This window comes from Hemicordylus capensis, chromosome 4 (genome assembly GCF_027244095.1).
Source record: "Hemicordylus capensis ecotype Gifberg chromosome 4, rHemCap1.1.pri, whole genome shotgun sequence".
Lineage (NCBI taxonomy): Eukaryota > Metazoa > Chordata > Lepidosauria > Squamata > Cordylidae > Hemicordylus > Hemicordylus capensis.
In genome coordinates this window covers 187,099,521-187,112,181 of record NC_069660.1, presented here as the reverse complement: position 1 = coordinate 187,112,181, position 12,661 = coordinate 187,099,521, and the positions used below count along the sequence as shown (strand labels likewise).

The 12,661-nt window shown below is 41.4% G+C and overlaps 1 protein-coding gene across 7 annotated transcripts in view; it reads left to right on the top strand.

The window, feature by feature from the left end:
• The window catches only part of LOC128322773 (dynein axonemal heavy chain 5-like), a 240,360-nt gene that overhangs the window by 148,343 nt on the left and 79,356 nt on the right, over positions 1-12,661 (top strand). For 6 of the 7 annotated variants that reach the window (XM_053244679.1, XM_053244680.1, XM_053244682.1 and 3 more), the window contains 6 exons: positions 112-335; positions 2,090-2,288; positions 3,806-3,832; positions 8,802-8,974; positions 11,613-11,743; positions 12,508-12,661. In XM_053244679.1, coding sequence (XP_053100654.1) covers positions 112-335; positions 2,090-2,288; positions 3,806-3,832; positions 8,802-8,974; positions 11,613-11,743; positions 12,508-12,661 — 908 coding nt within the window. The remainder of the gene's footprint in view (positions 1-111; positions 336-2,089; positions 2,289-3,805; positions 3,833-8,801; positions 8,975-11,612; positions 11,744-12,507) is intronic. The other variant, XM_053244681.1, reaches the window with a different exon arrangement.

Here is a 12,661-nt window from a genome sequence, read left to right as displayed (position 1 = left end):
ATGGCAAGGTGTCCTAGATTAGTCACCATGTTGTTGTTTTTTTTAAGGCAGAAAGTGCATTGCATTAGTGCTACTTAGAACTTGTTACATTATAAAACTTGGGTTCTCCAGGTGTGATTGGTGTAGGACATTATTGTAGCCAGAGGGGCTTTTTGGAAGAAGTGAGAGCTACAGTTTGCAGGTTGGTACCACTGACTCGTCGACTGTGGCAAATGACCAAGATCAAGATGCTGCCGACTCCAGCCAAATTCCATTATGTGTTCAATCTCCGCGACCTTTCCAGGATTTGGCAAGGGATGCTAAATACTATTTCAGAAGTAATAAATGAATCCAATGTAAGTAATGCAAGCAGAATCTTCATGTATCAACTATTGTCATAATCTTTGTTCAGAATTTTTACTTTACTATGGCTCTTTACTCACTGCAACCAGAGAGAACAGAAAGACAGGCAGTCCCATATAAATAATAAATATTAAATTCAACAGCAGATTCACAAATGAATAAATAAACTCATAAGAATATAGGATGTTGCCTTATACCGAATCAGACCATTGGTCCATCTAGCTCAGTATTGTCTACACAGACTGGCAGTGGCTTCTCAAGATTGCAGGCAAGAGTCTCTCTCAGATGAGATGCCAGGGATTACCAAGGGATGCTGTTTAATATTTCAGGTCAGACTGGGGAGCAGTGTGTTTCAGATATGGACTGGGGAGGAGGCTCAGCAACATCCAAAAGCCTTCACAATTGAACTGCAAAACAAACAAAATCAATGTAACTTAGATGATTTGTTGTGTTTATTTCTGTTACCTAGCAATAATTGTAGCAGGGATATCAAGGCTGAGAAGGAATGGGGGAAGAGGACTTTCCTTGTGTTCTTGCTGGTTCTAGCACCATTGAAATCAATGGGATAAGTTACTCATGACTGATCATTACTTTGATACCATTACTTTGCAGGGGACTTAGTCATGACTAACTTAGTCTGGATGTTGCACACTGTCTGGGAAAGGCCCCTTTGACTGATTTGGGAAGGGGGGCTCCAGATGGAATGAAAGTGTTGGCGACCACTGTCCTCCTTCCCGTTCATAGTGAGGGTAATGTTTCCTGTTTTCAACCTAAACTGGATGCATTATTAGCCAGTGTGGTGTAGTGGTTAGAGTCCTGGACTAGGACCGGAGAGACCCAAGTTCAAATCCCCATTCAGCCATGATACTTGCTGGGTGACTCTGGGCCAGTCACTTCTCTCTCAGCCTGACCTACTTCACAGGGTTGTTGTGAGGAGAAACTCAAGTATGTAGTACACTGCTCTGGGCTCCTTGGAGGAAGAACGGGATATAAATGTAAAAAATAGAAAATAAAATAATAATAATACTAATACATAATCACCAGCTGGCTGGCATCATATAGCTGGTAAGAGAAAGCAAAAAAAAGGGGGGTGGGGGGTGGGGAAAGGGTGGGGTGGGGTGGGGTGGATTGGGGACAGGAAGTGTAGATGGGTTGGGGAGGAAGAAGCAGCCATGAGCTGGTAGTAGTCAGGAGTCACATAAGGTGAACCAAGACAGGGGTGTGGTGTGGGGAGGCCTGTAATTTTTTTCTACCTGCCTGAAACTCCCCTTTTATCAGTGGAAATGTTCCCTCATGAATATTTGGTGCAGCCCAATATCAACACAAGGCAACTTGGCACTTTGAAAGCACTGAGATTTGTGCCTCTGTGTATATACAAGGCCCATTTAATTGTACAGCTTGTACATATATAGGCCCATTTAATTGGCTATAACAACTTCCAGTCGGTGCGTTGGAACCTGTGAACTGGCCAGAAGTACAGGTGCTTCTGAGGAAAGGTATGAAACATATCCTGCGGGAATGATGGTGCGCTTCTACCATCCCTAAACAATGCCCCCAGATTACCTTCCATATTTATATCAGCCTCTCACATAGAGATATACTTGCCATAACATATCCATTAACATGTTAAAAACCAATCAGCTACATTTTACACATAGAGATCTATATGTTGTTTTGGAGCTGCAAAATTCTAACTTGTGGTGAAAAGCCTTTTTCAGTTTGCCTTTTCTATTTGCCTTTTAAACAGGTGCTTCTAAAACTATGGAAACACGAATGTAAGCGTGTGATTGCGGATCGTTTCACAGCTCCTGAGGATGTGGATTGGTTTGATGTGACCCTGGCAAAACTGGTTGAAGGGGAATTTGGTGGGGATAAAAAGGCTCTAGTAGATCCTAGCATTGATGCATACTTTGTTGACTTCCTAAGAGATGCACCTGAAGCAACAGGTAAAAATTTTAATTTAAAAAAACATCTGTTCACCCTGTGAAAAATTAATGGTCTTGGTCAGAGGGCATCTATAAAATGAGCAGTGTGGAAGAACTTGGTAGTCAGACAGCAGAATGAGATAGGTTGTATGAGGAAGGATGGAAGAAATAATAATAATATAAGAAATAATATAAAATATAATATCTGGGTTCTCATCAGCAGTAGTACACTCTAGCAGTAACTGCAGCAGTGAAGTATTTCACCCCGGACTGCTTGTGTTGCCAACTCACGGGAGAAACTGATTTGGCAGTGCCAGCCATATAGAAGTGAAGTACTGTACTGCTGAAATTACTGCCACTGTTGTTTGAGAGTGCAGGTGCACATGCACTATGAAATCCATCTTTCAATGCTGCCCAAAATAAACTGTGCATGGAAACCAAAATACAGAGTGCAAGAGCCCCTAATCAAGGATGAAGGGAGCCATGAGGAATTTGGCATAGATCCCTTTAAAGTACCTGGAAATTAGCTGGTCAAGGACTGTAATAAAATATTGAAGTACCTGAAAATAGGGGCACCATACTTTTTCTAAGGAATCCCTAAATTTTTGCTCCCTTCATACCTCCCATGAATGCTTGTGATTTTTGTAGTTGTATATTCATAACAAAATACACGAAGGAATGGAGGGTGAGAATCAGCCCAGGTCACAGCTTGGATAACAGGCAGGGATGTGTTAGTGGCCTGTATGGTTTTTTATAGTAGTTCAGAGAACAAGGAGGACTGGAAGATACAGTGACAAATCCTTGTAACTTTTATTTACCTAAGCTACTAGCAGCCTTGAATGCCATTTGGGAGAACTTTAAATTTCCATTATGTCTTCTTTTCAGTCTGTCCCATATTCCAGTTTATTTAGGCCACCTCCCCACACCACTGGAGTAATATGCGCAGTATGATGCTAAGTATATTTACTTTGACTTATTCCCTACTAAATGTATTTAGGACTGCAGTCCATGGTTGCAATTCTGCACACACTTCCTGGAAGTAAGTACCATTGAATTTGTGATTCTGAATAAACATCCATAGGATCAGGCTGTGTGTTTCTCACTCCAATATACTGAAGTCTGAGGCAGGATGGAAACAAGCATGTGTGTGGCAGCATCTTTCCTGTCATTTGATACTGAGGCCATTCATACAAACAAAAACTGTGTTCTACCTGGGTTTGGGAGCTGTGTGTTCTCCCATTTTTCGGTTGTGTGAAAGCAAGGTAGGAGGAAAACCTGGATAGAAGTGATTGTGTGGAAGAAGGTAGGAGGAACACTTGGGTAGCTTTTCCTCCTGCCTTGCTTCCACACAACCAAAAACTGGGAGCACACACAGCTTCCAAACCTTGGGTAGAACACAGTTTTTGTTTGTGTGAATGACCTCAAAGCTTATTCAGTGCAGAATCAATAAAACTGAGAAGCCACCGAACTGCCAGCTATGGAAAAAGAACGTAGTTTTTTCTTTTTCCTAAAAAGAACCCTATTTTATTTCAAACTAGGTCTGGAGAAGGAAAAGTCTTTAAAAGGTAAGCTATGGGTACCCGAGCCAGCCAGAAGTTAGAGGTGTGTATAGGTTTTTCAGAGTTTTGCACCCAGCTGTGCATGTTTAGTTCCACAGAAGTTAATGCACCTAAGCATGTCTAACAGACCATGACATTTTTTCTGGCTTTAAAAGGACAATAGTTTTAAATGGTACTAAATTATGCACCTAGCATGCATGGCTGAAACAATCTTCATCTTGATAGCTGATGCTGCAGTCTGACAGAGCTGCAATTAAGCACTGATATATTGGTTTGTTTGTTTTTTAACGTACATATACTACAGCTTCATATACTATCTTTCTCCATATAGAAAAGGTAACTGTGAAAAACATTTTGTCATAATTAATAAAAAGTTGCCAGAACAGAACAGAACTACCAGAACAGCAGTGTTGAGGAGCCTTCCCTATATTGGAGAAATACAGTAAGAATTCTGTAGTTAGTGTAATTTTGTAATATCAAAGTTTTGAACGCAGCTTTAAATAGCATTTAATGATGGATTCAGCTTTTGAGATGAACTTATTGTGTACAACTAATAATAGTCTTGGCACACTTCTGCATGTTTCAAAAGTTGCTAATTGTGGGATTTATTTTATTGAATGCTTGTAGGAAAAATTAGTGTCTGCTTTTATTTAATTTAAGCAAAGAATGGTGAGCTTTAGCATGCAAACAGAGCATAGTTGATGGAAGATCTTGCAGAGCTGTCCTTTATGTGAACTTCCAAAGTATGTTCGGGAGAAGCCTTTAGGTTTCCTTCAGTGTCTGTTGCTCTGCATTGCCCTGGTGTTCATTAGGTCTTTAAATAAACCATGATGTCTTGAAGTTGTTGGCATTCCTCATGTGAGGGACAGATGAAGTGGGAGTGAATTGGCCAGCTCTTCCATGTAAAGTGAACTGTGGAAACATGACTTGAATACACAAACACAGTACAACTGGACCTCGCTATACGCAATACTGCTATTCACGGTTCCATAGATCTGTGGGTGCCAAATTGACACTTAATCTCATTATCCGTGAATACAAAAGGGTTAAAACCCACATATCTGAGGTTTCAGGATGACCGGAAATGACCTCAGAGGTCATTTCTGGCCACCATTTTGTGCAGAGGAGCCATATTGTGGCTCATTTGCTTTTTTTAAAAAAATCATCTCTCTTCGCAATTTTTCATGGAAAAGTTGGGAATTTGGGAGGGCATTCCTGGTGACCCATGGAGCATGGTAGAGCACTTCTTTGGACCTTTCTCCCACATCCCTCCATTTTTTGGCCCATTTTCCAGCCTCCAGGAACCTAACCCCCCCCCCAAATCCCATTGACTTTAATGACCATTATCCTCAGTTCTGTTATTCATGGTTGTAGTAGAGAACAGAACCCCTGTGGATAACAGGGTTCAGCTATAACTGAAATCCTCCAAAAGAGCCCTTCCTTTTTGCTTTTCTTACTTTTTGAAGTATGTTTGGCAGGGGTGGCATAAAGTTTAAGCTTAATGAATAAAAATCATCCTTTTGCCAAACGAAAATGTTACTGCTGCTTCTCCTCTCCTGCAGATGCTTCTCTGTCTCTGGTAGGTCACCAGCAATTTCTTTATTATCTTTATTTTTCTTCAGTACCCAGCAAGCCTGTAGTATTAGATGTCCCTTCACTCCAACAACCTGGCTTTTGGGAATCGTGGCATCCCTTTTCTCAATCATTTCCCAACTGTGGGCATGCTACTGTGCCATGGGAGAACTGTTACTGTGTTTTATAAACCATTAAATAATTAAAAGTTCCTGAAAATTCAAAATCCCTTCCTTGAAAGGAGTCTCTCTTTCAATTTACTGTTCTGTCATAGACTCTTTTTCATCAGCTTCTGCTGAAAGTAGGTAAGCCTGCCCTGTCTCTGTATTGGGTGTGATACAGACACACCAGAATTACTTGCCCTGAGAAGAGGCAGGCTGCTTGAGTCCTTACTTTACCTCTTTCCATTTGGGAGGCAGACCCAGAACAATGACTTTCACATAAACACAAGGAGTGGACAACTCTTACTTTTACTGCCAGGCCTATACATGATGATAAACTTTTCATGGACAGACAGGCTTAAAGCAGGAAGTGGATGGGAAATGTTCCCTTAATGTCCAACTAAATCTCTCCAATCTTAATTAAGAAAAAACCCATGTCGTGTCTCAGAAATCTGGGAAATACTGTGCTATTTGCACAATACAGGCTTACCTCATTATCCAGTCTCATCACCCACAGTTTCAAGTATCTGTGGTTGGGTAATGGATGCCCAACCTCAGCATACACGGGGGAAAGCATGGCCAAGAAGGGGTTAATTCTGCATATCTGCAGGTTGGAGGTGGTTAGAAATGACCTTGGAAATAATTTTCGATTGCCATTTTGTGGAAGGGAGCAATTATATGGCTAATTTTTTTAAAAAAAAAACAAGCATGATTTTCTGCCAGATTTTGGCATCTTTTGGACTTGTGGGGGGTGGGCATCCTTGGATTGCTTAAGGCCCACAGAGCATGGTATTGCATTTTATTTGGCCCATGTACTCATTTTGGAGGTAATATTTGTATTTTTTTGAAGTTTGAGAACCTAGCCCACGCAATCCTAATACGTGGCTAATACTATCTGGCAGGGAGATTGTCGTAGAAGGCCTGGTAGAGATCATAAATACTTCTCTGTGGGAGGGCAGGATGCCTCCTTGCCTTAAGGAGGCAATTATTAGATCACTTCTGAAGAAGCCTGTCTTGGATTCCTCAGAGTTGAGCAACTATAGGCCTGTCTCCAACTTTCCGTGGTTGGGCAAGGTAATTGAGAGGGTGGTGGCCTCCCAACTCCAGGCAGTCTTGGATGAAACTGATTATCTAGACCCATTTCAGACCGGCTTTCAGGTGGGCTGTGGGCTGGAGACTGCCTTGGTCAGCCTGATGGATGATCTCCAATTGGGAATTGACTGGGGAAGTGTGCCTCTGTTGGTCCTTTTGGACCTCTTGACGGCTTTTGATACTATTGACCATAGTATCCTTCTGGAGTGTCTGGGGGGATGGGGGTGGGAGGCACGGTTTTGCAGTGGCTCCACTCTTACCTCTCGGGCAGATTCCTGATGATGCCTCTCGGGGACTGTTGTTCTTCAAAAACTGAACTTCGATATGGTGTCCCTCAGGGCTCCATATTGTCTCAGATGTTGTTTAACATCTACATGAAACCGCTGGGAGAGATCATCAGGAGATTTGGTGCAGGGTGTTATCAGTATGCTGATGACACCCAAATCTATTTATTCATATCAACGTTATCAGGAGAAGGCATAGCCTCCCTAAATGCCTGCCTGGAGGCAGTGATGGGCTGGATGAGAGGTGACAAGCTAAGACTGAATCAAGATAAGACGGAGGTACTTATTGTGCGGGGTTGGAACTCGGGAGATGACTTTGATCTGCCTGTTCTAGATGGGGTCACTCTTCCCCAGAAGGTACACAGTCTGGGGGTGCTTTTGGACACAAAACTCTCCCTGGTGTCCCAGGTTGAGGCACTGGCCAGAGGTGCCTTTTATCAGCTTCGGCTAATATGCCGGCTGCGTCCATTTCTTGAGATAAATTACCTCAGAACAGTAGTACATCTGCTGGTCACCTCCAGACTTGACTACTGCAATGAGCTCTATGTGGGGCTGCCTTTGTACGTAGTCTGGAAATTGCAGCTAGTCCAGAATGCGGCGGCCAGATTGTTCTCTGGGTCATCTTGGAGAGACCATATCACTCCTGTCTTAAAACATCTACACTGGCTGCTGGTAAATTTCTGGGCAGAGTACAAGGTTTTGGTTATAACCTATAAAGCCCTAAACAGCTTGGGCCCTGGGTATTTAAGAGAATGTCTTCTTTGCTATGAACCACACCGCCCACTGAGATCATCTGGAGAGGTTCGTCTGCAGTTGCCACCGGCTCGTCTGGTGGCTACTCGGGGACGGGCCTTCTCCATTACTGCCCTGAGGCTTTGGAACACACTTCCTGCTGAAATAAGAGCCTCCCCATCTCTTACAACTTTCAAAAGGGCAGTTAAGACACATTTGTTCACCCAGGCTTTTAATTAGATACTGTTTTAATTGTGTTTTAATTTTAATTGTTGAAATGTTTTAATCTTTTATTGGCTGTTTTTGTTGTTTTGTAAACCGCCCAGAGAACTTGTGTTTTGGGAGGTATAGAAATGTATTAAATAAAATGAATATATAAATCCCATAGACTCAATAACTCATTATCTATGGTTTTGTTACCATGGATGCTTGTTTTTTTAATCTACGGGAACAGAACCCTTGGGTATAATGAGGTACTCCTTTGTTTTTTATTCTTCAGGCTCAAATAGCTAGAAGATTTGAAGGATGGGGACAAGAACGTGTCTAGTTTGATATGTCCAAAAACAGTATTAAAATGGGGCAAGTTCCCATGAACATGGCCTCCTACACACATTAATGTTGAGACTGCATTGAGAACGTGCCTGCCCTGACATAATCAAAGGGCATTCGAGAGCATTCTTAGGACAGCCTTTACTCATGTATAAAGGGTGATCATGCAAAACCTCCCTCTACAATTGCTGCAAAATCCAGGGTTTTGCAGCGTGTGTAGAGGGGCACTTTGCATGATCACCCTTTACACATGAATAAAGGACATGCTGAGAACATGTTGGCACATCCTTCAGTAATATTGGGGTGCACACATTCTTGGCATAACCCAGTGTTAACACATGTAGGGGGCCTGTGGATGCTGTGTTCATCTGAACTGGCCCATGATTTGCAAGCTACATGTGAAAAAGCTACTCGTCACTGTTACAAACTACAATCTTGCTAGTTTTAATCAAGTTTAACTTGAAAGGCTTTCTCAATTTCTCAGAGATAGAGGAGATTACAATTTGAAGACCTACAAGAACACTGTGTAAAACCAACCCTTGTCCCTAATTTGAAGTATATAATGGTATGCCATTTTCATGACAGGAGAGGAGCCAGATGAAGCAGAAGCAGATATGCCAAAAATCTATGAGGCAATTGAATCTTTTAATCATCTGAAGGAGCGTTTGAACATGTTCTTACAAATATACAATGAGAGTATCCGTGGAGCAGGGATGGATTTGGTATTTTTTGAAGATGCTATGATTCATTTAGTAAAGGTACTTAGAGCTATGCCGATTGTTTTAGATTAGAAATTCTTAATTTTGAAATGTTTAAGTGGATTAGCATAAATTTCTGTCATCTTCTCAATTTCATATACAAAATATTGATGATGGAAAGAGCAAAATACTAGGAAATCTTTCTGGGTTGAAGCCCTGTGCAGGGTGCTGTATCTAGAATGCTAGCATGTTCTTTCATTTGCATGTCTGGCATTTTAAATAGGGAACTCTGCAACCAGCAGGTGAATGCTTGGTGTTCTTTCTGATACTTGTAAGGTGGTAAGTTGCTACTAAGGAATTTAATAACCAGTATTTGTGGGTTTAGGAAGGCTGGAAACACATATCCCTAAGGTTTCACTGAGAATCCATTGTGCCATCCAGGTCATTTATGTTCACCATCATTGTCAGGGTCATTCAGAGTTGTGGCTGGGGTCACATCCAATTACATGGAGCTGGTAAAAGTATGAACCGATGCATCAATATGCAGGATATACATAATGGTGCCATGATTTGTGCAATTACAGTGGCTTTAATAAGAGCCCCCTAGAGATGTGCACTAATCAGATTTTGCGATTTGGTTTGAGCTTGAATTGAATAGCGATATCATTGAATTGATTTGTTGAAACAGCAACCATTGCCGGCTGTTTCGACTAATCAACTCAAATTGATTTGAGTGATTCAGCCATAGGAAACAATGGGGAACTTGAATCACTCCATTGTTCCCCATGGGTTGATCCTAGGGACACCAAAGTGGGTTGGGTAGTAGGGCATGATGGGTGCTACCTATCACCCAACCCACAAAAGAAACAGGCAAATGGTTTTTAATCTTTCCCTCAAACCCCCATAAGATCCTTGCCCGTTTCTTTTGTGGGTTGGGTGGTTGGTAGCACCCATCACGCCATACCACCCAACCCACTTTGGTATCCCTAGGACCTACCCAGGGGGAACAATGGAGTGTTTCAAGTTCTCCATTGTTCCCTATGACTGAAACAAATTACACTCACAGAATGAACACGACAAGTTTTGCATTGCAATTCATTTTATGCCCCTTCCTTGCAAAACACTGCATATTAGAAGCACACAGTTAAAGGAATCTGTCTTTTCTAACACAGAACACACTTTTTTTTCCAAACACAGTCCAAAAATGGCCAAAAAAGAATCACTGACCCAGAATTCACTGCCAGCCACAGTGCCTGTGCTGCAATGACATCATTGACACACATTGTTCTCTTACACACTATTAGGACTTCTTACTTTAGCACTGCAACAGCTGCCACAGCACAGCATCACCCTTAGCAGCAGCAAACATAGCCATAAGCATAACTAGAGCAACATTTTCAGCCACATTTTGACTGAGTACACCTTGCAATGCAGAATAGAGATTGCAGAGCACACCAGAGCAGTGAGTGAAGCACAGGATAGTCTCATGGCCAGACATGGGGCTCATCTCACAGCATTCATCAAAGAAATATTACACACACATACATAGAGTTGAACTGCCACATTGCCCATTTCTTGCTGCAACACCATCTCACAAACTGCTCATATATCTAGTCCAAAGCTTTTCATAAAACATTTAACAGTAAATATTAACAGACCAAACCACAACTCAAGGCAGGCATCCAAGTTCTTCTTTTGTCAATCTGAGATGCAGCAAAATCTAATAGTTAGTAATATAGCATATTATACTTAGTACTGAGAAAAGAAAACCATAAAATCAAACTTCCCTTGATTCCTTCTTCTTCCTCTCCTGATATAGCCTCTTTAAGAGTTCTCTAAGGGCCCTCTCTGCCTCCCCTTCCCAGGCCCTTCGAAAACATTTTGAAATTCCCTCCTTTTTGTTCCCCTCCCTTCCCTCGCCACAACCAATGAGAGCACAGTTGCCCATGACAACACTTGCTTTGTATGATAACAAGCCAACCAAGAAGCAAGGAGATCTCAAGCCAATTGGAAGCCAGTGCCAGAAAACCAATCAGCAAGGGGGAAAAGCATACCAGAATGGCGCTCGAATCACTTGAATCGATAGTTGAACTGTCAATGTAATAGTTTCAACATTTCTCAAATCAAACTTGAATCAATTTGCGCATTTCTGGAGCCCCACAATCATGCAAAACTGTGGAAGACGCATGTCGAGTCTCCATATTACTTAATACAGTTGGTGCTTCCACACTTCCCAGCTGGTTTATGAGCCCTCTAGTGGCCATGACTGCTCCCACAGATGATTGCACAGCGTCTGTTGAATCTAGGTTACAGAGGAATATTCTGTACTCTGTAAAACCTTTTATCTCTGCATCAAAAATCCTAGCCTTAAGGAATGAGAGTTGAACTGTTAAAGTAATACAGTAGTTTCAACATTTCTCATAAGTACTTTGGTTCCAAGGTACCTTATTCATCTTTGCATTTCTCAAGATCTTATTGCCCTACCTTGTTAGATGGAAATTGACATTTGTTTTTTTCAGATATGATTAGAAAAACTCAAAATTCATTTTGCTAGGGATGAAGATGGCAGTTAGGTTGGGTGAGTGGCCAATGAATGGCCAAGGACCTCTGGCATCTGCATTGTCCTGGCCAAAAAAATCTGTTTAGTAATTTGTGGCCATCAGTATATTTAGCAATACGCATTAACTATGTTCTGCAGATCTCTCGTGTAATCCGCACGCCACGTGGAAATGCTCTGCTTGTAGGAGTTGGTGGGTCTGGAAAACAGAGCTTGACTAAACTGGCGTCATTCATAGCTGGCTATGATATATTCCAGATCACATTAACAAGGTAGGCACATATTCTTTAAGCCTTTGGAATGATATAGGATGATTTTTGTTCACATTTAACATATTAGCTGTAGCGTAAGGATGGCTCAGACATTTGATTTCAAAAATGTGTTCTTGATTTGATGCTACATCATTGCAGGTTTTTAATGATAAAACAGAATAACATTATTAACAGGAAAACCTCTTCTGTGATCTAATGCAGCCTTTTTTAAAAAAAGCACTCCCTGCTCCCCAAGTCCACACTTTTTTACTAGTCTCCCTGCCCAAATGTAGGTAGATTTCAAGACACTTTTCAAAATCCTCAAAATTCTCTAATCTCAAACTTATATGTTACAAATATGTTTGGGGGAAAATTGCTTTTCTACAATTACAGAACTGATTAAAGAGAGGGCAGGTGTAGTATTCTTACCTTGGTCCCACCACTACAATATATTGTGATGTCCAGCTTCTGGTGGGAAAAAGGCCATTACAGACTGACAGTTTTGCTACAGCTGGTCCTTCCCTCAGTGGTATTGTCAGTTGTGTTTGTGATATAAAAATGTCCTATGCTTTTTGGATCTTACTACACCTTAAAAATGGTATTAGCTTTTGAGACATGGTCAAGTACTTTGCTGAAATCATAAAATGGCTCAGTCAAAATTTCACATGAACTATACAACTTGATTTCCTTGTGATATCTTTGCTTGTGCAGGGTGTGTGTGTGTGTGTGTGTGTGTTTGCCATCAAGACCTAACCAAGTATGCTCCTTTCCCTCTGTTTCTCTAGGTCTTACAATACTTCCAACCTAATGGAAGATCTTAAACACTTGTATAGGACTGCTGGGCAGCAAGGAAAAGGAATCAGCTTTATTTTTACAGACAATGAAATAAAAGATGAGGCTTTCTTGGAATACATGAATAATGTCCTCTCATCAGGAGAA